This window comes from Phyllostomus discolor, chromosome 4 (genome assembly GCF_004126475.2).
Source record: "Phyllostomus discolor isolate MPI-MPIP mPhyDis1 chromosome 4, mPhyDis1.pri.v3, whole genome shotgun sequence".
Classification (NCBI taxonomy): domain Eukaryota; kingdom Metazoa; phylum Chordata; class Mammalia; order Chiroptera; family Phyllostomidae; genus Phyllostomus; species Phyllostomus discolor.
Window position 1 is genome coordinate 56,067,755 of NC_040906.2, and position 24,773 is coordinate 56,092,527.

The 24,773-nt window shown below is 35.3% G+C and overlaps 1 protein-coding gene across 5 annotated transcripts in view; it reads left to right on the forward strand.

The window, feature by feature from the left end:
- The window catches only part of LOC114494503 (sodium channel protein type 1 subunit alpha), a 124,597-nt gene that overhangs the window by 47,985 nt on the left and 51,839 nt on the right, over positions 1-24,773 (forward strand). For 3 of the 5 annotated variants that reach the window (XM_028509665.2, XM_036023360.1, XM_028509666.2), the window contains exons 2-4: positions 8,021-8,333; positions 21,472-21,590; positions 23,676-23,765. In XM_028509665.2, coding sequence (XP_028365466.1) covers positions 8,070-8,333; positions 21,472-21,590; positions 23,676-23,765 — 473 coding nt within the window. In that variant the 5' untranslated portion in view covers positions 8,021-8,069. Of the gene's footprint in view, positions 1-8,020; positions 8,334-21,471; positions 21,591-23,675; positions 23,766-24,773 lie in introns of those variants that run through there. The other 2 variants (XM_036023363.1, XM_036023361.1) reach the window with 2 other exon arrangements.

The following is a 24,773-nucleotide window of genomic DNA, read 5'->3' on the forward strand; positions in this document are numbered from 1 at the left end:
GGAGATGGAGAATGGAATTATTTTAAGACTAAAAACAACGTGGAATTTGAAGACATTGTTAAACAAAACAAAACAAAACAAAATCCCATGAAAAGTAACTCAAAAATGTTATTGCCCTCCCAAATCCACAATGGCATCAGAATGCAAAGTTTAGAATGTTTGAAGTCTCTTAAGGAGAGAATCCATCCCTCCTTCTCACATGGATTTTGAACACAGACAAAAATAAAACACAAGACTAAGACAGATACGTAACATATAACTTCATAAAAGTAGGTTTGGAGAGTGTGGCTTTGTGTGAAAATCCTCAGGGGCCGTTAACCAAACTCCAGAGTTAGGCAGACCAACCCACCCAGGCCGGAGTCATGGCTGATATGCTCCCCAAAGATGTAGTATAGTAATTAACATAAAAGGTGGAATTTCTTCAAGTACAGAAACATTAACAAGATTAAGACTTTTAGCCCTGGCTGGCATAGCTCAGTGGATTGAGCGCGGGCTGCGAACCAAAGTGTCGCAGGTTCGATTCCCAGTCAGGGTACATGCCTGGGTTGCAGGCCATGACCCCCAGCAACCGCACATTGATGTTTCTCTCTCTCTCTATCTCCCTCCCTTCCCTCTCTAAAAATACATAAATAAAATCTTTCAAAAAAGAAAAAAAAAGATTTTTGTGTAAAATGCTACAGTGGAAATGAAATGCTCCATTCTAAGCTATTACAAGTATTTCTATTTGGGTGGAAAATGATTCCCAAGTCAGCCTGAACTGTGAGGCCTCTGGGTTAAACTTAGGTTAATGAAGCATCTCCATCTGCACTACAAAGATGACCGAAACCGTATTGCTCTCTGGGACAACTCAGAACAGAGTCCTCTGGCTGTGCTACATGCTTTCTCAAGTCCCTCATGAAATACGTGTGTAATCTCTGCAAAAAGGGGATATGAAATATCCAGAAATAAAAAAATCACATCCAGAGTATTACATTTATTGTAGTAATATATGTAATGAATTCAGAAAATGTTAAAAATAGTCAGAATACTATCATTAGTAACTTTTTGATCTTACAGAGCCATCCCAAGAATGTACAGTATAACTAAAACATCATTCTAATGCTACTGATTTAGCTACTCCTTTCTTATATCAGTTTGATATCACCAGATTGTATTGTTTCTTTCAGTTACTATTTGTACATTCCAATTAATTTTCCACATTTATTCTTTTCTTTCACCCATGCTAATTAGCATTGATCGCACTATTGCTGTTTCTTTCCACTCACAAATTCTAGTTTCCTTTTTTACAGCCTCTTTTCCCACAGTCTTTGGCTTCCATTTATTTTCTTTTGGATTTTTTCTTTAGGAGTTCTTATATAATTCATTTCTACTTTAGTTTTGCTTGTGTTTCTAAAAAAATTCTTCTTCCATTTTTCTATGGTCCAGTACACTACACCTGGTATTTTTTCTAATCTTTCAGATTTGCTGTTCTAACTATTAACATACACTTTCTGTTATTTTTTTTCTAGCCATGGTTACTTTGTGTGTGTGTGTGTGTGTGTGTGTGTGTGACTCTCTTTCTCTCTCTGTTTTTTTTCTATTTTGTCTAAATGCTTGCCCATTATTCATAGTTAAAATATGTCATCTCTGAAGTCTTCTCTCACCAAGAAAGTTGTGTTGTCTTATCTCTTTTGAAAGAAACGAGGGCTCCTCTGTCAACCACAATGCATATTTAAAAGCTGGTTCTCATGTAAAGAGAAAGATGTATGCCAAATTCCTCTCTCCCACATCTAATGAGGTATAGTTTCATAAATTAGAACCATTTGATGCATTCAGTTATAACTTTGTACACTAAAGAGTGGGATTCCCTTTCAGCTGTAAATGGAAAATTTGTTATTTCTGTAGTTTTCAGCAAAGTATGTACAGGATTCAAATACAATTTAGAATTTTTTTCTATAATGTTACTGAAAAATAATTGTTTGACAGTTTTTAGATATTCCATAAGTACACTTATATAACCAGTTATTATTTTTAATTTTTTATTCCTATATGTAACATAAGATTTATTTTCAATACTATTTGAATATAAGGTATAGTTAGAGTTGGAGAAACACTTTCATTAACGTTGGTATGATATTATAATGTGGATTAAATTGCTCACATATAAGTGTAATTCCAGTGCCTGAACTAGCTTATCATTTTATATACTTGTATTTGAAGTGAGCATGTCTGTCAGTGTGAAATTCTTCTATCCATCTTATTTATCTTATTTACTTTTTACTTTATCTTATTTACTACACCAGTTGGCTTAGATAGCCAACTGCATATACTGTATCCATAGTTTTACCTTTTTCAGAATGTCATATAGTTGGAATCGTACAGTTTGTAGGCTTTCAGTCTGATTGGCTTCTTTCACTTAGTAATGTTCATGTAAGGTGCCTCCATGTCTTCCCATGGCTTGATTGCTCATTTCTTTTTAGCACCAAATAATATTCCATTGCCTGCATGTACCTCAGTTTGCTGATCCATTATCTTAGAGGACATCTTGGTTGCTTACAATTTTAGCAATTATGAATAAAACTGTTATAAACATCCATGTGCAGGTTTTTGTGTGGACATAAGTGTTCAGCTCACTTTGGTAAATACCAAGGATGGCAATAGCTGGATTATTGGTAAGAGTAAGTTTTATTTTGTGAGAAATTGCCAAACTGTCTTCCAAAGTGGCTGTGCCATTCCGTGACTGTATTGCATTCCCAATAGCAGTGAATCAGAGTTCCTGTTCTGCCACATCCTTGCCAGCAAGTGGTGTTGTCACTGTTCTGGATTTTTGCCATTCTATTAGGTGTGTAGTGGTATCTCATTGTTGTTTTAATTTGTATTTCCTTGATGACATATGATGTGGAACATCTTTGCATATACTTATTTACTATCTGTATGTCTTCTTTGATGAGGTATCTCTTAAGGGCTTTGGCTCACTTTTAAATCAAGGTGCTTGTTTTCTTATTGTTGAGTTTAAGAGTTCTTTTTTAAAAAAATTATTTTAGAGAGAGAGAGATAAACATTGAGTTATTGTTTCACTTATTTATGCACACTCATTGTTTCTTGTATGTGCCCTGACTGGAGATGGAAGCCCCAACCTTGGCATATCGGGACGATGTTCTAACCAACTGAGCTACTAGCCAGGCAAGAGTCCTTTATCCACTTTGCATTTGCAAATATTTTCTGTGGATTGTCTTTTTACTTACTTGATAGTGTCTTTCACAGAGCAGATGTTTTTAATTTTCATTAAATCTTGCTTACCAAGTATTCCTTTAGTGGATTGTGCTTTCAGTGTTTATTTAAAAGTCATTGCCAACCAAAGATCATCTAAATTTTATCCTAATTTGCCTTCTTAGGAATTCTATAGTTTTACATTTTACATTTAGGTCTGTGGTCAATTTTGAGCTAATTTTTGTGAAGGGAGTAGGCTCTGTGTCTAGATTTCTATTTTATTTTATTTTTTTGTGGAGGTCCAGTTTGTTCAGCACTACTTGTTGGGAAAGACTGTTTTCTCTATTGTATTGACTCTGTTCCTTTGTCAAAGATCAGTTGACTATATTTATGTGGGTCTATTTCTGGTCTCTTTATTCTGTTCTGTTACTCTGTTTGTATATTATTTTGCTAATACTGCACTGTCTTAATTATTGTGGTTTTTTAAAAAATTATTTGCTCATATACATGTATTTTTTAATCCTTACCTTAGGACATGTTTATAGATGTTAGAGAGTGGGGAAGGGAAGAGAGAGAAAGGAAGAGAAACATCAATATGAGAGAAAAACATTAATTGATTGTTTCTTGTCTGTGCCCTGAGTGGGAACCCAACCCACAACCTAGACATGTGCCCTGACCAGGAATCAAACCCGCGCCTTTTGGCTTACCACTCCAGCTAGCTGAAGCACACAAGCCACGGCATTACTGCAGTTTTATAAGTCTTGTAGTGTGGAGTGTCAGTCATAAAGCTTTGTTTCTTGGTTATTCATCTTTCCATGTAAACTTTAGAATCAGTTTGTTGATGTTCACAAAGTAACTTGCAGGAATTTTCATTGAGATTGCGTTGATCTGTAGGTCAGTAGACAAACAGATATTAAATTAGAAAGATCTCACATCTCAATAATATTAAGCAGGAAGTATCTCTCCATTTATATAGTTCTTATTTGATTTTTTAAATTAGTTTTATAGTTTTCCTTATATTAACCTTGCACATAATATGTTATATTTATACCTTTTTCATTTTGTAGGGTAGTAATATAAGTGATTTTTAATTTCAAATTCCATGTTCATTGTTGGTATATAGGGAAGTGGTTGACTTGTGTCTGTTAACATTGTATCATGCAACCTTGCTATAAATGCATATTAGTTCTAGGAAAATTTTTTTGTTCATTCTTTTGGATTTTCTACATAGACAATTATGTCATCAGCTATAAAGACACTTTTATTTTATCTTTCTCAATATGTATACCTTTTCTTGTCTCATTGTATTAGCCAGGACTGCCTGGATGATGTTGAAAAAGAGTGGTGAGGGGAACATCCTTTCTTTGTTTCCAATCTTAGTGAGAAAGTTTCTATTTTTTCTTCCATTGTATTTGTAAATATGTCTTGTTCCTATAAAGTACATTTATGGAGTTTTTATGTTACTTTTCAACTTATACAACTTGATTGTCTTACTGCTTGTAGGTATTTTGCATGATGTTTCTATTGAATTTTCTTGGTATATAATCCTATACCTGCAAGTAATTATAATTTTACTTCCTTTATTCTTATATTTAAAAAGCAATTATTGCTCATATCTAATTGTATTGATTTATACTTCCAGAAAATTTTTAAGTAATAATGTTGATTTTTATCTTTAATGGAAATACATCCGAGATTACTTTGTAAAGTGTATTGCTGAGTTTGGGGTTCATACAAATAAATATATTCGTATTTTTAACATACTTTGAGGGTAACATTATGTATTGGTGGAGAAAAGTTATTTATTCAGTAATAAATGTTGGAACTACTAGATAAAGTGGATCGCTACCTCACTTAATAGAGAAAACAAATCCCAAATAGGTTACACAATTAAATTTATAAAATTAAACCATAACAATGTTAAAAGTTCAAGAAAACACAATATATGATATGATCTTCTAGCATCTCCAGGGACGTGGGTGCTTTCCTAAGCATCACACAAAATCTAGAAGCCAAAGAATTAGGGTAAGATCATCACACTAGCATTCTGAAATTTTTAATTAAAAATTTTAAATCTGCAGCACAAAAACATCATAGAGCCAAAGAATATATACTTTTTTAAAAGGCCCCATGTCACAGAATTATGTGGTTCATGTCGTATCTGAAAAGGTGCTACAGATTAAAAAGGGAAAGAAAATGAAAACCTGAGTTATTCTTCAAATGGGCAGTCACAGAGAAGAAAATGTAACTCCTAGGCAGGTGAGAAAAACAGTTCAGCTTTTCTCATAATAAAACAAGTGCAAATTAAAGCTATGATATGACTTCATTTTTGTCCCAGTCAGATTGGCAGTGTTGAAACTATGTTAACCCTATGTGGTATGGATGGAGATGAACAAGCACTGTGTTACATTGCTGTCAAGAGAATCAGCTGGTGCCAGCTTCATAGAGAGTAATTATGCAAGTATATCAAAATTAAAGATTCACTTTTTATACACCTAAGTTTACCTTTAGAAATTAATACCATAAATAAATCTACATGTGTGTTAAAGTATGTATATGAAATATATTCATTGCAGTTTTATTTTGAATAGCAAAAGGTTAGAAACAACCTGAATACCCATTACTGGGGAATTGATTCAATAAATTATGGTACATACAAACAATGGAAAAGTATGAAGCCAATAAAAAGAAAGAGTTGAAACTATAAAAACTGAAAAGGAATGAACTCTAATACATTTAAGTGAAAACTGCAGAATGCAATACAGTTTTTATAGTAAGATACTGTGTGTTTGTCTTTAAATAGAATATGTGTACGTATACTCATGTGATTAGTGTGTACCTATTACATATTTTAGAAGAATAGCTGGAAACAGATAACAATGGTTACCTTTGAGAACCAGAACTGAGTGCTGGACAACAAGATAGAAGGGAGAATTTAAACTGTATTTTTGTTAAATGGTTTGAATTTATATCATTTATACATTTTTTTCTATCAAAAAATTAATTAGTTAAAAATAAAAACCATACACACATCTCTGCCATAATACCTTCCTTGTGAGAAAAATGCACTAATTTGTTATCCATAAACTTTTATTTCCAAATAAGTAAATGCCATTATTTTCTTGATGTTGTGTTGGAGAAGTAGAGTTTCCTTTTATTTAAATTTACTGATGTAATGATTTTTATTCTTTCAGTGATTGCAGGTAGGTTGTAAGAAGGTCTGAAAGGTTTGTTAGATAACTCAGTAAACTGAAGGTAAAAATTTAAACTTAAATCCCCCCTTCTTTCTGGTCACCCACTGAAAAACATGGTCACAAACCACACAACAATGGAAACCTCCTTCAATGAAATTTGAGGTCCCTATAGGACTCTTCACAGAATAGTTATAGCTGCAATTTTATTATTGCAATTCATATACACCAAAGATGCAATTAAGTGGATTGTAGCTTGCTGACCTTAATGAGTTAATGCAGTGTCCCCAAAACATCTTGTGTCCAAGCAGTAGCTTAGGCTCTGGGAAGTTTTGGCTCAGTAACATCTATGAAATTTGAGCTCATATTAAATATGCCTGAAAACAATACATTTGGGATTTGGCCTCTGGCATCACATCAGATCTGACTCTGCTATCTGGAGTTGAGAGTTTCGCCTCAGGTTCTCATAATATGGTTAGCACTATAGGACTATAGTATCAGCAAGAATAATATTCTTGCTTTGGTGAAAAAAAACCAGTGCAGTTCCTACTGAGCTTGTTGTATCCTGTCTTCTTTCTTGTTATTTTTTTCCTGAAATAGGAGAACCCCTCCATCTCCTGAATCTTTAGCTGCCTTCTTCCACCACAACTCAATCTGGTAATTTCTTTCTAGTCTAGTCTTTCATTCTCAGTCATATCAATGTCATTTGTTGTGTTGAGTTGTGTCTTTCTGTATGTGTTCATATAAGCCAGCCTCAGCATGGGTAATGACAGCAGCAGGTCACAGTTCTGGTTGTCCCACACTTGGAATAGATGAACACACAATCAGGACAGCAATGGCTATTTGATCATTAAATCTGGTTGCAGCAAACTCTCCTGACCTCCTTGGCCAGGTGTCACTAGTGGGGGCTAGAGGGTTGGATTTTGTATCCTCTTAGAGATGGATCCCATTCCATTTCATCCTCTTGATGAGCTAACCCTTGTCTCCACGGGGCTCCATCGTCATCTGCTTGTCTCACAGAGTAAACAGCCCATTAGGGACATGGTGGTATTTAGCCTAATGTACTTTAATTAAGGCCAGACTTGAACCACTTTCCTAACTTATGGCACAGTTCCTGTATCTGCAAAGCACAAGAATGAGTAAACCTGGTTGGTACACTTAACAAAATCCTAGATAGAAAGCACATCTGTTAAGCCAAACTCATACAAGCAGAAAGTAGAGTGGTAGTTGCCAGTGCCTGGGGGAGGGAGAAACGAGGAGCCGCTGCTTTTCAGATCTGCATCTGTTCCAATGTTGTTATATCAAGGACTCCAATACACTCAGGGTTTGCTGAAGAAAAAATTGTTGCTTAAGACAAATTACTGGGCTTTTTTTCATTCCTGAAGTAACCAGAATAAGTGCTAAAGATCTGCTGTGTAAGTTTGTACCTATAGTTAACAGTACTGTTATTGTGCACTTAAAATTTTTGTTAAAAGGGTAGATCCAATATTAAATGTTTACTACAAAAAAGAATTCATATTTAGTAATTACATTTCAATTTAATTAAACACAAAAATTTCAATACTGTAATATTTAAGGTAAGAGTTTATAGATATTGTCTTCTCTTAATCACCTTAAAATATCAGCATTCTTTTTTTTAGGACTTTCATATGAAGAGTAAATGGTGATTAAAATGTGCAGGATGACAAGATGGAGCAAACAGTGCTTGTACCACCAGGACCTGACAGCTTCAACTTCTTTACCAGAGAATCTCTTGCGGCTATTGAAAGGCGCATTGCAGAAGAAAAGGCTAAGAATCCCAAACCAGACAAGAAAGATGATGATGAAAATGGCCCAAAGCCAAATAGTGACTTGGAAGCTGGAAAGAACCTTCCATTTATTTATGGAGACATCCCTCCAGGGATGGTGTCAGAGCCACTGGAGGACCTGGACCCATACTATATCAATAAAAAAGTGAGTGTTTTTTATCAGGCATATTTTGCTGCTAATTGCCTACTGCATACTTGGACTCTTATAGCACCAACACAGGTTGAATTAGCACATTCTTAAGTATCCTTCTGTTTAAGAAATAAAACATATTTACATGTACTTATTTAAATACATGAGAAATGGACTGATTACATCATAACAGGTGGAGCTGTCCCAAGTACACCATGACAGACACCTAATAACAAATTTAAGTTATAGGCAACTAATTTAATGAATTTAAAAATTTTCCCCAGATAATGTGTTTACTATTGAATTTTATATGTTTTCTGCACTTGAAAATTATAATTTATGAAGAGTTCAAAAACATCATTATTAATTTCTCAATAACAAAATTTGATGCCACAAGGGTTTTCGATTTTATATTATGTAATATAAATGAATCAGTTAATTTCTGGAACATTTCTATATAAACTCCAATTTTAAAACATTATTCAATTTTTTGGTAAGAATACAAAACTATAGTATTCAGAGGAACATATAAATGATATTTTAATGCCTGCATTTTCTGTATGTGTGCTTGAGATAAATACCTTATATTAAGCACCCAACTTTTCATTAAACCATGATTTCACAAAAACAAGAAGAAAAGCCTACAGAAAAGTTAAAATAAAAATATTATTGTATTGATTTTAGATTGAATTTATGACAGTTAAGGTGTAACATTTTATTATCTTTTCTTCTGATGTACACTTTTGAACTGGGTGGAAGGATACAACACAAAGGTTTTAATTAAGCAAATGAAATAGTTTAGTTGGACGTAAGCCTTAAAATACCCTAGACTCTTTGTGGCTGGCACAGTACTTGACAACATGAAGTTAGCCCTTGTCAAATGCCTAAGTTTGGCCATGTTAATATGTGCATTTGAGATAGTTTTACTATAGTTTCAGAGGTAAAAACCTCACAATAGGATGACTAGTGCTGTGTTTAGTTTTTCTTTTTTCTTTTAACTTTCAGGATATAGTTGGTTTAAGTATAACACACTTTTCCTTTTTAAAAACTGTTTTGCCCACTTTATAGCAAAAAAAGAGATGATCATTTTCCAAAGATTCCATTTTTCTTTATTGAACATCACTTGTAACATAATATTGCCAAATCTTAGTAGATAAGAGATTCTCCATTTCATAACTGCCTTTCAAGTTATGAAAATAGTTGCACTGACCATTAAATCAGTCCTTTGGAATACAGTTGAATATACTGTTTGAAATGCTAAAGCTCAAATGAAACAAACTATCAGGGGTTGATTTGTATAAGGAAAGTAAAAATGCAGATAATAAAATCATATAAATATTGTAATTTATTTAAAATCACTTAATTACTGAAGTAATGACTGCTGTGTTCTAGGCAGAAACTCATTCACCCCATGGAGTATGTTAGTTTATTGGTAGACCGGGGACATAATCAATCTGTTCAAAGACTGCTCTCATTATGGAGTAGGGAGCTCGATCCTCACAAGGCCTTTTGCTACTCCCAGGGACCCAGCCCCATCTCTCCAGCAGTAATCTCCATCTGAAGATCGTCAAAGCCACTCGAGTCTTCATCAAACAGGGCTGGAATCTAGCATCCCAGCTCATGTGCTATGTCTTATTTGTGAAACAGTAAATGGATGCTTTGAGAAAGACCAAAGTAATGCATATTGATAAGAACAGTAATTCTTCATGTGAAAACCAGATCATCTAATCAATCTTTTCCTTTAAATTAAAGAGTATTCAGACTAATAAAAGTTGTTATCTTGAGAAGATTTCCCAAAACAAAACGATTAGTTCATAATGAATGATACAAAAGGATGTAAAGGCAGATGGAAAGACAGACTTATACAAACCCCTTTAATATTTAAAAGAAAATCCTTAAAACAATGCTAAAGACCATCTCTGATAGAATGACTAGTCAGCCAGATTCTTGTGCTGACACAGCCTTTATAAACTTTGTTAGGTTCACATTCAAACTTGCTATTAACATCTTCTATCCTTATCTTCAAATGCACATTGTATGAGAAAGGAAAGACACGTTGGCATTTTGGAGCAAATCATAGTGTGCAAGTAGAACAACCCGATAAGAAAAATATTGTTATCAGGAAGTTTTCCCCAAGGTAAGGCATATCCATTGCTTTCACATTGAGCTGACATCAAAGGAGTCTTCAAACGTAAGTCATTCAACAGCAATGTAAATGGAACTTTTTACAGGACTGAAGTCCTTCAAAACTAATATGGCATGCTTAAGACACCTGATTGAACTACGTGCTTAAAATTTCATTCTTTTGCATTATCATGTTTTAAAACTTTCCCTAGTTGTCTGTACTTAGTTTCCTAGTCTTAAATTTTCTTTCATAATTGGAGTATTTCATTTTGAAGTAATAGTCTTAAATTCTGAATTAGCTTGCTCTGATTAAAGTTGGAATTCTTAGCAAAATAACCTTTTAAAAACAATAAATTTTTCTTTTCATAATTGATGACTAATTTTATTTTAGGGACTCAAGTATCCGAGATTCGCAGGGTGATCTTCATTGAAATGGGGCAGTACACATGCACAGCACTCCAGCATAGCTGTAGGGCCGAACGGTGGAAATGTCACCAGAGAAAACGCTTCTTAGAATGAGATTTCCCACTTTTACTGATATTGAGGATGTGGGTTGTATTGCCTGAGTGAGCTGGAATATGCCAACATCAGTTAGACCAGCAACCTCTCTAAGGTTTTACTCAAGTACAATAATTAATTAGTCATTTGTATCTACATAAAAAGCCTCTAGTTTCTTTCTTAATAATATATAGAATTAAACAAAACAAGACTACTATAAAAATGGTTGCAAAATCTATTCTTTTTGTTGTACTTTAGATTAAAGTACATATGTAAGGAATGTGTATACATATATATCAAGTAGATATATTTGGCATTTATGTGTAAGGAATAGAAACGACACTAAGTTCTCTGTGATCTTCTACAAAGACAATGGCACTGTGCTTATGCAAATGTCACTGCCAATGCTGTATTTCCAGATGGCGTATGCCCACATATTTTTATCTTCTTTGCCCCAGTTTAAAATGTGCAAATTATATAATGTTAAAAACTCTACTAAAATTGTTAAACTAGTTTAATCCATGATCAGTAGTATTAGCCAAAGCAATAGTAGCAACCTTCTCCTGAGCATTCCTGGTGCACAGAAGCTTTAGGAGCTTTCTAGACCCTCAGATGCTTGAAGCCTTTAGAAGTCCAAGGTAAGAACTAAGGAATAAAATAGCACTACTGGAATACTGTCATACAATTTTACATACCACATGAGCTCTGGTCCAGTGATCTTTGGAACACCATTCAAGGTGGGGTTCCTTTTGCTTGTTTATTTACTTTAGTTGTGTGGCAAGGCACATTTAACTTGTGAATGCACCGTTTTTTTCCTTATGGGACTTTTTTTCAGTTACCTTTCATAGCTTAGGGTGATTTTGTGCCATTTGGCTATGCATTCCCATTCTTTATTACAGAAAACTTCTCCCTTCTGATATTCTCCTTAAAATTACAGATGATTCACTAGTACCATGGAAGGGAATATCCTTTGACAGTGTGACAGTGTGACAGGGTGCTGGACATAGAATGAGGTATTTTAGATCTGTAGTGAGAATGGATGTTTGTTAATTATGGAATGTAAAAATGTATCATTTCAAAATGTACCTTTTCCTTGATTGTCTCATGGACCATTCAAAAACAATTTATTTGCTCTTTTTACCATTGTTAAAATGTTAATGATTTTAGTGAGAGAGGAAGGAGGGAGAGAGAGAGAGAGAGAGATGTGAAGGTAAACATAGATTGGTTGCCTTGCCCCCTGCTTGCACCCTGACAAGGGATAAAACCTACAGACTTTCAGTGTTTAGGGATGTCCCCTGACCCAGGATCAAACCTCTAAACTTTTGGTGTACAGGACAATGCTCCAACCAACTGAGCCACACTGGCCAGGGCTTTTATCAGCTCTTTTTTACGAAGATGCATACTTCCTCTTAAATTTGTGCCTGGTCTGTCATTGCTAGAGGAATTTTTGCTGTTATATTGAAGGGAGAGTAATTTGCTTTGTGTTAAATTGGGTTTAGGGAATTTTTCTTGCAAAAGTAATTTATAAAAAATCAAGAAAGCAGATAGTAATTAAAGGTTTATGATTCTGTGAATTTTCATATGGTCAGTCCCCAATTTATCATTTTTCTTTGCATATTAACTCCTCTAGATTCAACAGTCACCTGTTTTCTCCCTGACATTCAAGACAGTATAGTTGACTTGCAGATCTTCCACTTTTCCAGCCATCATTTCTTCCTTAAGCCCCATTTTTTGTTACCTCTAAGCCTCTGTCTCAGAAACAATCCCAAGATGATGATATTGGTGATAAAATACTGGTTAGTATATATTGAGTGCCTGCTATATTAGTAAGAAACTATTCAAGTTCAAGTGACCAAAATGCAACAGAAACCAGTTTAAAAAAGAAAGAAAGAAATGTGTAGGCTAAGTCTGATTTTAACATCCAAGGATTTAGTACCTACAACAGCATCATCAGGACACAGTCCTTTTCCATTTTGGGTTCTCCTTTCCCCTATGCTAGCTGCATTCGTAGGCTGGCACTTCCCACAGGACAGCAAAAATAGCCACCAACGGCACCAAACTAACACCCTACAGCCCAGTAACTCCACTTTTTCTTCCAAAGCTCTAATAAGTGCCCTGGAATTTGTTCTAATTAGGTCACATGGCCTCCTCTGAACCAATCATGGCCAAGGGTTTTTGTGATGGTCTCACTGGCCAGAGCAGTGTCACACATTGACCTGTGTTGCTAAGCGGTGAGGTCAGCTTCACAAGGGCAGACACCGGGGCAGTGGTTTTTCTAAAAGAAAGAGATGGAGACTGTTAAACAAGGTATGCTAGGCAGGCAAAAACAATAGCTCATATTCTATACACTATGCATCAGGGTATTTACAGTTCTTATTTAATTCATATGTCCTTCCAAGGTAGCATTCGTCTATATTTAACACTGATGAAACTGAGGTGAGATAATTTGCCTAAGATCACAAAGTTATTAAGCAGCAGAGACTAGATTGAAAATCTGATCTGTCAGCTTCCATGGCCCATTGCCATGCTACTTTGAGTCTGCAGTCGGGTTAATGATACCAGTGGAAAAGAGAGCCAGTGACAGAATCTAAATCAGCCTGTTACTGCTTTCCCCAACCTCTGTTCATGCTGCTTTGCTAGTTGTACTCTTTTTCTCTCGGGCTGGCAGTGTTTCCCAAAGCTGACTTGTCAGTTCACTATTTCTGATCCACGGAGCATCACCTGATATTGTTAAAACTAAAACCTTAGAGACTCAGTGGGTCTGGATCAGCTTCTAAAATAATTAGAAAATTACATTTGCCACTGGATTCTAGTTGTATAAGTGCCTTTTTCCCCCAAAGAGGATAGATTCAGAAAACTTTAGTTGTGCACCTCTGTTAAAGAAATGGTACTCACATTGGGATCTGAAGGACAGAAAGGAGAAGAGAAAGAAGAATCTCCCAGGGAAAGAGAACAAGCAGGCTATCAGATGATATGTAATGTAGCTGGACTGTACTAAGGAAAAAGAGCACAGGATGAGGTTGGGAGGTCGGCCCAGGGCCAGGTAGAAGGCCCTCTTTAGTACATCTTAAAGAGTTTGAAGCTTGAAAGAGTTTGAAATTGAATTGTCAGAAGGCTTTGGGTGAAGGAATGTCATGGTCTACTTTACATTTTAAAAGATCAAATTAGGAGTCTTTCTGGATACTTGGTCTAGATGTTTTACAATGAAGATAGAGAATAATCGATGGGATTGGAATCTATTTTGGAGGTGTGACATTTAGTATCAGAGGGAATAAGCCAATGGCCTTGTTTTCTAAATGTGGAATTTGGGAGGAAATGTATTGAACAGGAAAGTTCCAATTGGAAAACTGGCACTGCTATCAGATATGGAAATGTTCATATGTGTACTATGTATTTGAAAACCAGAGAGACACACATTTTTAATCGTTTAACTCTTGTATTTACATGACATTTTAGAATTTATTAAGAGCATCACATGTTTTAATTCACTTAATCCTCAAAACAAGCCTGATGTTAGTACTATTATATTTATTCTCCCTTCAGATGTAGAAATCGACATGGAATAATTAGCTCAAATTTCTCACATATGTCTGCACTAAAACTGGAACTCAAAATAGTTTGTCCAGTCAATGGCAAGTTAACTGAACATGTAATACCCCACCATGGAATGGGATAAGATTCAGAGTTGAGAAATATTTAATCCCCAGACTTGATCACTTCACCTATGGTTATGGTTTTTCCTCTCTGTCTGAGGTAGACAGAGGCAGAGGCACCAGCACCCCTGGCTGGTGAGAGCCCTGCTGGCACCTCCTATGGGGTCATTTCCTGTACTGGCCACACCCCAACTACTTCATTCAGCTACAGGCCAGGGACAGCAGCTTTACAGACTCTTCTCTGGGCACCAACTCTTCCCCTTTGCAGGAGCTTAAAGCAAAGAAAATAACTGACTGTGAGGCATACAGCCCCCAGGCAACATTTTGTTGACCCATGCAATATTGCTTAACATTTTAAATCAGTATCTCAGATTTAAATCTGGAGCTTGTGAACACACAGTTGTACATGCACACACATAGACATGCATGTTTAGGATTTCTAATTCGCATACCAAAAATTGGCAGGTGCCTAGCCTCTGTGAGCATTTTGATTTCTGATTGCTGGCTTAAAGACCACATGTGTAATGAGGTGAAGGCTATAGATTAAAGTTTGGTGGGCCCCAGGCAGATAAATGTCACTGGTTGTTTTTCAGGTTGATTATCCTTAGTCTGAAGGGAAAAACAGAAAGAGACTAGGAGAGTAAAAAAAAGTCTTTTTCATGTTGCATGCTCACTTCAGTGTCAGGTAGAGAACCTGGGAGAAAACTTTCCATCCTTTAGTGCGCCAGAAAAGGAGGGAAATCTTGGCTTGAATCTACAGGTTAAGACAAACAGGCAAGGAAGTAGGTGAGACCATTTCAAGAGCCCACAGGAAAAAAAATAGAATTAGATGCCGTGGAATTTCCTCAGTATGAGAATTGTCCCCAGAGATATGTAATAATAGGAATCTCTTGACTTTCTATGCAGTGCTTTACACCCAAAGCTCTGAAGCATCTCTCTTCCTGCCACACGACTCTTACTCTACCCCTCCCTGCTGGAACCTCTTCTTAAGCCTGGAGCTGGAAAAGGTTTGATCCCACTTCTGGCAGGAGCCAGAGCCAGGGAATTCTCCTACTTCCAATGCCAGGGCACCATCAAGGGAATAGAGGTATACCTTGCATCCCAACCTAGTACTCTGTTGTGGGAAAATGTGTTCAAAATTCTAAACAATTGACTTACAAATAGCATTTTTGAAACACAATGTATACACAGGTTGAAAATTGTTTGTTTTAAATTTTGAAGCAAAGGCATACTTTTAATACCAAAAATGTGTTCTGTATTTTTCTATTGTTCATGATCACTGTGAACCTTTCTCTGTTACAGCTTTTGCCACTTAATCCACATGTACAGCATAATTATTGATAATTTGGGCATCTAAAAAAATCACTAGTTAACCAAAACAGATTTACGGCCCTGCTATTGCAGAATCACCTGAGTTATTTTTTAAAATACAAAATAGCTAGGCACAAGAATCTCTACAGGACTGAAATCACAACATCGAGAGCTACATACACCTATTCACATTTTTTCAAAACAGGCAAATGAGTCACAGGGAAGTCAGGTAACTTGTCTAGAATTTCACTGCTGGAAGGCACCAGAGCCAGATTTTGAACCAGGCATCCAATTCCAAAGTCTGCACTCTTAATAACTACATAAGTAAAACAAATCCTACTTATATTTTCTCAATGTTCCTTTACAGGTTATTAAGCTGTTGACTACTGGAGGTGTTTATCTATTTCTCTTGATTTGGCCTTAGAGTGAGAAATGATATTTTACCTGGCAGTCTTGCTGAAGAGAGTCAGACCTCATGGTACAACAAATGGTTTACGTCTAGGCCTGTGTTGCCCAGTATAGCAGACACAGCCAGGTGTGGCTCCTGCGCATAAAATGTGGCGAGTGCACACCTGAAGACTTGGGATTGTATAAAAAGGATGTAAAATGTCTCAATATTTTCAACATTGATTTCATCCCTAAATGGTAACATTTAGGAAATTGGATTGGATTAAAGAAAATATTATTAAAATTAATTTCACCTGCCTGTTTTTACTTTTTTAAAACGTGGCTATTAAAATATTTAAAATCGCGTACATGGTTCAGATTTTTAGTTCACATATTTGTTTTAAACAGCTTTGATCTAGGTAAACCTTCACCTATCCTTCCAGACTGTATTCTATTAGTAGAGATAGTGGAACATCCGCTAGTTTATAAGCTTCTTGGAGCAATGACTTGCATATCTTTGTTTCCCTATAAACCGTAGCATGGAGCCATGTGAAACTTGTGCTAAACAAAACATGCCTTTTGCATTGAAATCATTAAATTGAAAATTGGACCTAAAACTAGTTCCCTGCTACTTCCCAGGTATCTGCAGTGCTCATACATGTTAGCAGCTTATTATTATTAATATTATATAGGGCTCGACACATGTTGCTTTCATTTGGTGACTATATATGAAGAGATAAATGACAAACTTCACCAATATCTAATATACAAGGCCCAGCACAAATAATGCCCCTACTTTATTGCATACAAATCTTTTATTACAAAATCATGAGCATGTAGCTCTGTAACATAACAATATCGCACTCGAGCACACCATGTGACATTTTAGGTGAAACGTTCAAATTGCTGCCCATCTCAAGCGAGCCATTTGTGTCCCCTACCAACCACATTCATTGCTGCTGCCGAATGGACCCTCTATATACATAAAGACTGTGTTCCTACAAATGTATTTTAAAGTGATATTTCACTTCTAGAATCTCATTTTTCTAATTAATTCACAATACTATGTTTTGAAATTTGTTCTCAGGCACAAAATTATTCACATGTTGAAGTGATTTCATGAATTTCCTACAGCCTTGGACTATAGAGAAGCCACTGTCAAGCTACATGACTTTTCTCCTCCCCCACCAATTTTGAACGTTTTCTTTCATTGTGAAGTGACTTCAGGCAATAAAGATTATCCTGAGTTGTGTTAATAAAATTTTTGTAGAACTAATTTAGATTTAAAGGATGTCAAGACACTTCACTGTAATAAGCCCTTCAATGCATTCTGTAAAAAAGATCAACCACTGAGGTATATGTTTAGAAATGGTTAAGATGGTAAATTTTATGTTATGTAGTTTAACACAATAAAAAAATGAGCAGAAAAAGTAAAAAAATTCACACTCAGTTGGACATCTTATAAATCTTGATTTGCTTAGAGTTATATAATACAGGATGGGGCAAAAGTAGGTTTATAGTTGTTCATATGGAAAACAGTATAATAATTAATAAGTAATAACACAAGAATCAACTCTGTTTCATATACTCACAACTGTATACCTACTTTTGTTCCACACTATATTTGTTTATACAGCTTGAGGTACATAACATCTTCACTAGTCTTTAAATTCTTCCTACTTAGAGCCTTTTCTTATTTGTTAAATGGGGAAGGCAGGTATCTATTTATATGTTTGAAAATTCTAGCATTACTTGACTACTTGTAAATGAACAGTATTCCCCTCTGTCTTTTTCCTTCAATACCATTAATACCATTATTTGGAGAAATATGTATCTAAATCCTTGGGGGCCAGTACCTTTCCTTAATTTTTAGCACTTATAAATGAAATACTTGGCTTCTTGAACATGCAATCAACTATAAGGATAGATACAGAGATGAGGAAATAGAAATCAAATCAGTTGCAAAAAGTAAACTTGAAGTTCTAAATGGAACTTAAATACAAATGTAACATGCAAGATTCTGTGTATTAGATTGCTGAATAAATCTGTTTTATTCAAAGGCTGTTTAAAATAAACCCATAAATACTTTAAAGCAATATTTTTGGAGTTTTTTGATAAGTGCCATATTTTGCCATATATAATGCACACCCATGTTTCTGGTCCAAACTTCCAGGCAAAAACTCCTTTGTTTTAATTTTTAATTCATTTTTTAATTTATATTTAGATATTTGTTTTTTGTATTATAAAAGAATTTTAGCATTTATTTTTTAACATATTATGGTACAAGAAATTTTATGTAACAAATAATTACAACACAAGAACAGGCATAAGGTATTTCGGGTACTGCTTGTGTATAATGTGCATCCTTATGTTTCCCTCGAAAATTTGGGCAAAAAGTGTGCAATTATACTCAGCAAAACACAATATGTATGTTTTAACCTGTGAAAAGTGGAGGAGTCCTCACAGAGAAAATTCTCTGAAATGCTCACCTAATGTTCTTATTCTCAACTCCCTGGAGAGCTCTAGCTAGGATGCCTTGGCCATTTGTATATCTTGTGAAAAATTAAAGCATAATAAACATTGTGTACAGTAAAACCTTATTAATTCCATTATAAATTCAAATTGCAAGCACCTATACAACATACACATATTTCTTGTAAATATTTTTAAAAATAATTATCTTTCATACATTTTTGAATTTTATAAATAAATAAAGGGAATAAAACCTAAATACCTAAATTCAGTGAGAGTTTCCAACACTGGAACAATTGAAAATTATGCCCATTTGCCTTTAACTGTTGTGTCCAAGTATTAAATCCTCCGTGTGAAAGGACTTGGAGCATTAGCAGCTTCAGAGGCACAGTGGCTTTCGTTCAATTCACCTTAATGGTTCCAGACCTGTGTACTCCTGTTTTGAGCTCCTCTCTGTTCAGTTTCTGAATCTTGCTTCTTTTCTGTTTTAGTCCTCAGGGCAGCATTTTTCTCTCTCTTTTTTACTCCCTCTTTTGGCCTCCACAGCCTCGCCTAAAACTTTGCCACCCTTCTCACCACCCACTTCCTTCTTCCTTTGGGCTGGAAGGTGCACATAGCCAGAGTCACAGGTGATCTCTTCTGCACATGGTCCCATGTCCTTAGGATGAGCCAGGTGATTTGTCCTTGTCCACTGAGCTATAATCAGTAGCTTCATAATCCCCCTTACCCCAAGCCAATGATTTAGGCCACCTATGAATTGTAATTTCACTCTCAATATCTTTTTGAATCACTAGTATCTATTTCAAAATTAACTAGTAATATTATTTGATATAAGGAGATTCTTATTTTTAAAATGTGTATGCTAGATTATATTTCTATTGGCTCTTCCATTCTTAGCCTCCAATATTTCTATCAGGTTTTACTTGGCATGCTTTCTGAGAAAGGAAGCGTATGCTGCAGGTTTGCAAGGTGGGCCGTACTCAGTCCTGAATTAGCTCATCCAGGACCTTTTTGTGTCCTTGGATGCATGTACTCTCTGAGGCAAAGGCATTGGCACTGCACAAGTCTGTTCATGTTTTAGGATAATCTCATAATGTCATTTAGGGACAGGAGCATTGAATGAATCTGGATAAAAGGTGGCTAGATACTGTAGACAGAGGTGATTGTTCTCCTCTCGTACAATGGACTTGATATACATGATTTTGGTTTGGTTTGGTTTGGTTTTTAACATTCTGAACCACAGACATTCTTGTGCCCATGAGGTCACCGTCCTTCTAAAACACAATAAAATTAATTGCTATAAAATCGAAAAGCAGACCTATAAAATGCACCACCTTTTTATTATTGCATTCAACAGATATAAAATTAGTTTGTTAAATTGACTTATGACTTTCTAAACGCTTGCACTGTCTTATCACAGACCAGCAATACCTTGGACACCAGCCCCAGATGGGTGACCAGACTCTCACAGCCCTGGTTCTGGGCACTTTACACACACCAGACAGGAAGTGTTGTTTCCAAACAGCAACCCAGTCAATGTTTTGCAGTGATTACTCTACTTTAGTTTAGAAAACACTCAGAGTAGAGGGTAAAGAAACGAGTACTTTTTAATGCCCTGAAGACAATGTGTAGAGAAGAAACCCTTATCAAATATACTTAGTAGAAAGTAAACATAAAGTTAATGCTTGCCATGTCATGATGGGATCTACAGATATGCATCCTAAGGCCAAAAGACAAACCTTTTGAAGAGTGGGTGGATATCAATTTTAAAGTGTGAAGATCTCACTGAATGCTTCCTATGAAGCATTCTTCACAAGAAAATTGCTTTCCTCACCCCCAACTCTGTGTGATTATAAGCAAACATCTTAAGAAACACTGAGCCAGAATCCTTCATATGCTCTCATATGTTGCTTCTTCACTTTTTGTCTGCATACTGCTAATTGCTCTTAAATATACCTAATTTGTAGAATGCAGTTTCATTCACATTCATGAATCCTAGGTTCTACAGGGCTTTGAGCTTTTCCTCCGTGCTAAAAAAGCACTGGAGGAAACAGACAGTCAGTTGGGATCAGAATTCAATGTGTCAGCTAACTCAGAAATCCCAGTACAGAATTTAGCACTCCTGGTCAACGGATACTCCCTGGGGAACTTGGACTCCAAAAATCAATGATTGGATTATATCCATCTAACCCAAGTGTAGGTTTGATGGTGGCTGTTTCTGTTTCCTATTACAAATAGAGTGACTATGTTTATTTTATAAGCATAAATGGTAAAAGAACAGGTATTTCTTAAAAGTATTAGTTTTGTTGAATGATTTTTTGCATTTCACAGAATTAATTTTCAAGGTATTTGAATTGGAAAGGCTGAAATCACTATAAAAGGAATGTAGTGCCAGGATTTTTAGAGTGAAATTAAATATTTACCCATTTAAGACATTCATTTAGCCTAGATATTTAAAATATTAAGGAAATAAATTCTCTTGGCCAGATGTCTTATGTGTCATGAAATTGCAGTCAGCATTGGGTAAAAGGTAAGTGACACCTTTAGATGTCTTCTCAAGTGAGGAAGAGAAAGTGTGGCAGTTTGTCTTCATGGTGCACGTCAAAAGTAACATTGGAAAAATTCATTGTGACAAATAACAGAAAGTAGGCAATAGAGTTTAAATGGTTTATACTTTTATACTTCTATGTTGTGTTCCTATCTTACAGACTTTTATAGTATTGAATAAAGGGAAGGCCATCTTCCGGTTCAGTGCCACCTCTGCCCTGTACATTTTAACTCCCTTCAATCCTCTTAGGAAAATAGCTATTAAGATTTTGGTACATTCATATCCTTTTCAAGTGATCAATATTAACTATTTGTTCATAATCTATAAGTGCTTTGTAGCTAAATATAAAATTAAGTTGGGACATATACATATTTTATGCCTTTTGTCACTCTAATTTTGTATCTACTTTTGTCTTATAAGCCTTACTCTTTTTTATAAGCCATATTCTTAAAGTCTATTAGTCAGTAGATGTTACTGAAACTTACAAAGCCTTAACATTATATGTCTACATATATCTTTCTAATACTATATACTTGTATGTATTGAGTTATACAAATCTAGTATAACTATATTTATCCTCACCATCTGCGTACATAGTTTGTGATTATCAGGAATTTGCAGCAAAGAAAAACATAACAAAGAAATCTACTTCCAGAGCCAAGCTTAGATATATCTATAATAAAGAACATTTTAGTGTACCTTAGAATAACCTTAAGCATATTTTTCATGAAAGATGGTCACGGTGCTTGACCAATACTTAGCTAATTCTTGAACTTTCTTAATGAAATCTTGAAGAAAATACTGGGATATTGGCTGAATTTCTCATTTAAGTTATGGAATTATGACTCGGCCTTGCAGAACTAATTGCTTTTTAGTAAAGACTATGGAAGTGAATGGATGAAGTTTAGATTATATTTCCAAATGGTCTTTAGGGATATAGTGTCATGATTCCCATGCTGTTAAAGAAAAAAAAAAAAGACTTTGCAACTAACTTCATCTGTTCATATTCATTTGCAAAAACTTCATTTCTGATGATCTCATTTGGTGGCTTTGGCAATAATAAATGTAGAAATACTTATATAATAATAATAAACTCATACTACATGATTTTTTAAAACAGGATTATAAAACTTAAAAGGCCACTCTATTTTTAAACTGATTACAAGAAATTCCTTAGTGGTATAAATATGTTATTATTAAGAGATTTGAAACATAAAAATCGTATGTTCAGCACTTTTACCTGTATGGAGGTTTCCTTATCCCAGTTTTTGTTTCTAGTGCCATCATGTGGTCATTTGATGGAAACTTCCCTTTTTTGTTGGTGAAAATTCTTGTTCTGGTAATAAACTGTAATAGAAAGAACACTGAATATGAACATAGGAAACCTGTGTTCTAGTCCTTGGCCAAGTTACCTAAGTTCTCTAAGGTTTAGGCCTTATTTTTCTTATTTCTAAAATATAGTGATTACACTGTTTGTTTTTCAAGGTCCATTTTAGCTCTATAACTTTTTTTAATGTCTTAGTCACTTGTTTTAGCTACACATAGATCAGATCTACCAATATACAGGCATGTTCCAAGTACTTAATATTAAATCATTTAATTTGCACCTCAAATTAATGAGGTCTCTAGCTCATTAGGTTGATAAAAAATTAACTCCATTGTGTAAAAGTCAATGGAGGCATAAGAAGATTTCATGGCATAGAGAGCCTGAGTGATTTGCCCAGGACCACTTTTAAGCTGAATTTTAATTATGGCTACATCATATTAAGTCCTGACCTTCACGAGTATTCATTTTTAATCATATGCAATGCTGCTAAACTTAAAAAAATTCAGTCAAAATAGAGCAACCCAACACTTAGCGTCATGCTGCACTTTGTACATAAATTTTTAATGTATCGAACTATATTATATAACATGTATTTAAGAAATCACAATATTGCAGGTATGTGCCCTCTTCAACAATTTCCTGTTTTAATCACTTGAATTGGCTTCAGTCAACCTCTGCTCAAAAAACGGTGTGACTCCAGATTGCGCATTCTTCTCACTCAAGTTCTCGGGGAAGGGGGGGGTGGTAAATATATTGATTTAATAATAGTAGCAAAAGCAACACTTTGTACTTATATAAAGCTTTCTTGTACATGATCTGATTTAATCTGTATCATTACTCTGCTACTCTGTAAGGCTGATACTACTATCACATTTTACCAATGACAAAACAAAAATTTAAAAAGGTTAGATGACTTGCCCACAGTGTTTTTGTCACTGAGCCCCAGCTGGTCTGCATTTCAAGCTTTTCAATGTTAGTTTTATATAATATAATACATGGACTTGGATTTTTGTGTGCGTTCCTTAACAATAACCCACATTATTCAGCATGCTCATTATGTGCACTATTTTGACCAACTGTGTGTTTATGACAATGAGTAACCCTCCAGACTGGACAAAGAATGTAGAGTAAGTTCAACTTATATTTTAAACTACCTACTATGTGACTATATGTGTGTGTGTGTTTGTGTGTGTGTGATAGATAGATATACAGAGATATATAACATACATATTTAGGATTTTGAAGCAATGTCTTAATATACCTTCTAAATAAAACCAAAGAGCGTATTTATTAAGTCCATTTCCAGACACAATTACAAGGCAGGAAGATGATACCCATTGACCCTCAGGCCTATTGGTGTTGAGTCTAAAATCTCCTCTCCTTTTCCTGTACATGGTGGTTACTGGAAGCTCACTGTGCTTGGACACTTACACTTTTCCTTTAGGATCCACGGTGGCTGAAGCAAATACAATGAAAGCAATTGCAGCAAAGGGCCAATGTAGTAGACCTTGGTTTCTGATAAATTTCAGGTAAACTCAGTAAGTTAAGAATTTACAGGGGCAGTTTACACATGCCATAAGAAGACAGTGTTGAGTGTCATAAAGTTTTCCCCTGCACCAGCCACATCCTATTCAGGTTATACCTGTATCCATTTCAAGCATAGTAGTCACCAAAAACATTTGCAGAAAAAATATCCCAACAGTTTAGATTTTAGAAATTGAAAATTCAATAGACAGGGGGTGAAATTTACTGAGGTGAAAGGGTAGCATTTTCAGAAACTGGAAGCATTCCTGACTACATACAGGCCTTGTCGTGGGACTCCTTGGAGAGTGGCCGGTCCAGGTTTGTGATGAGCTGCTGGGGCTGCTCACACTACCCACATCGTAACCACTGCTACTCTGCAGCTGTCGACCTGTAAAACTACAACCCATGGCTACTCCCAAGAGCTTCGTCAGTTCATAGACTATTCCAGATCGGAGCCAATCAGAAAAGGGACACAGATCATGAAGGAAAGAAAATTATACCCAAAGAATACCTAAAGTATCGAAGTTAACATGGAGACCCACGGATCTTTAGTCACCCTGGTTTTTGTGACTTTGTTTTCCAACATCTGAATAAAAGATATAAACTTTGGA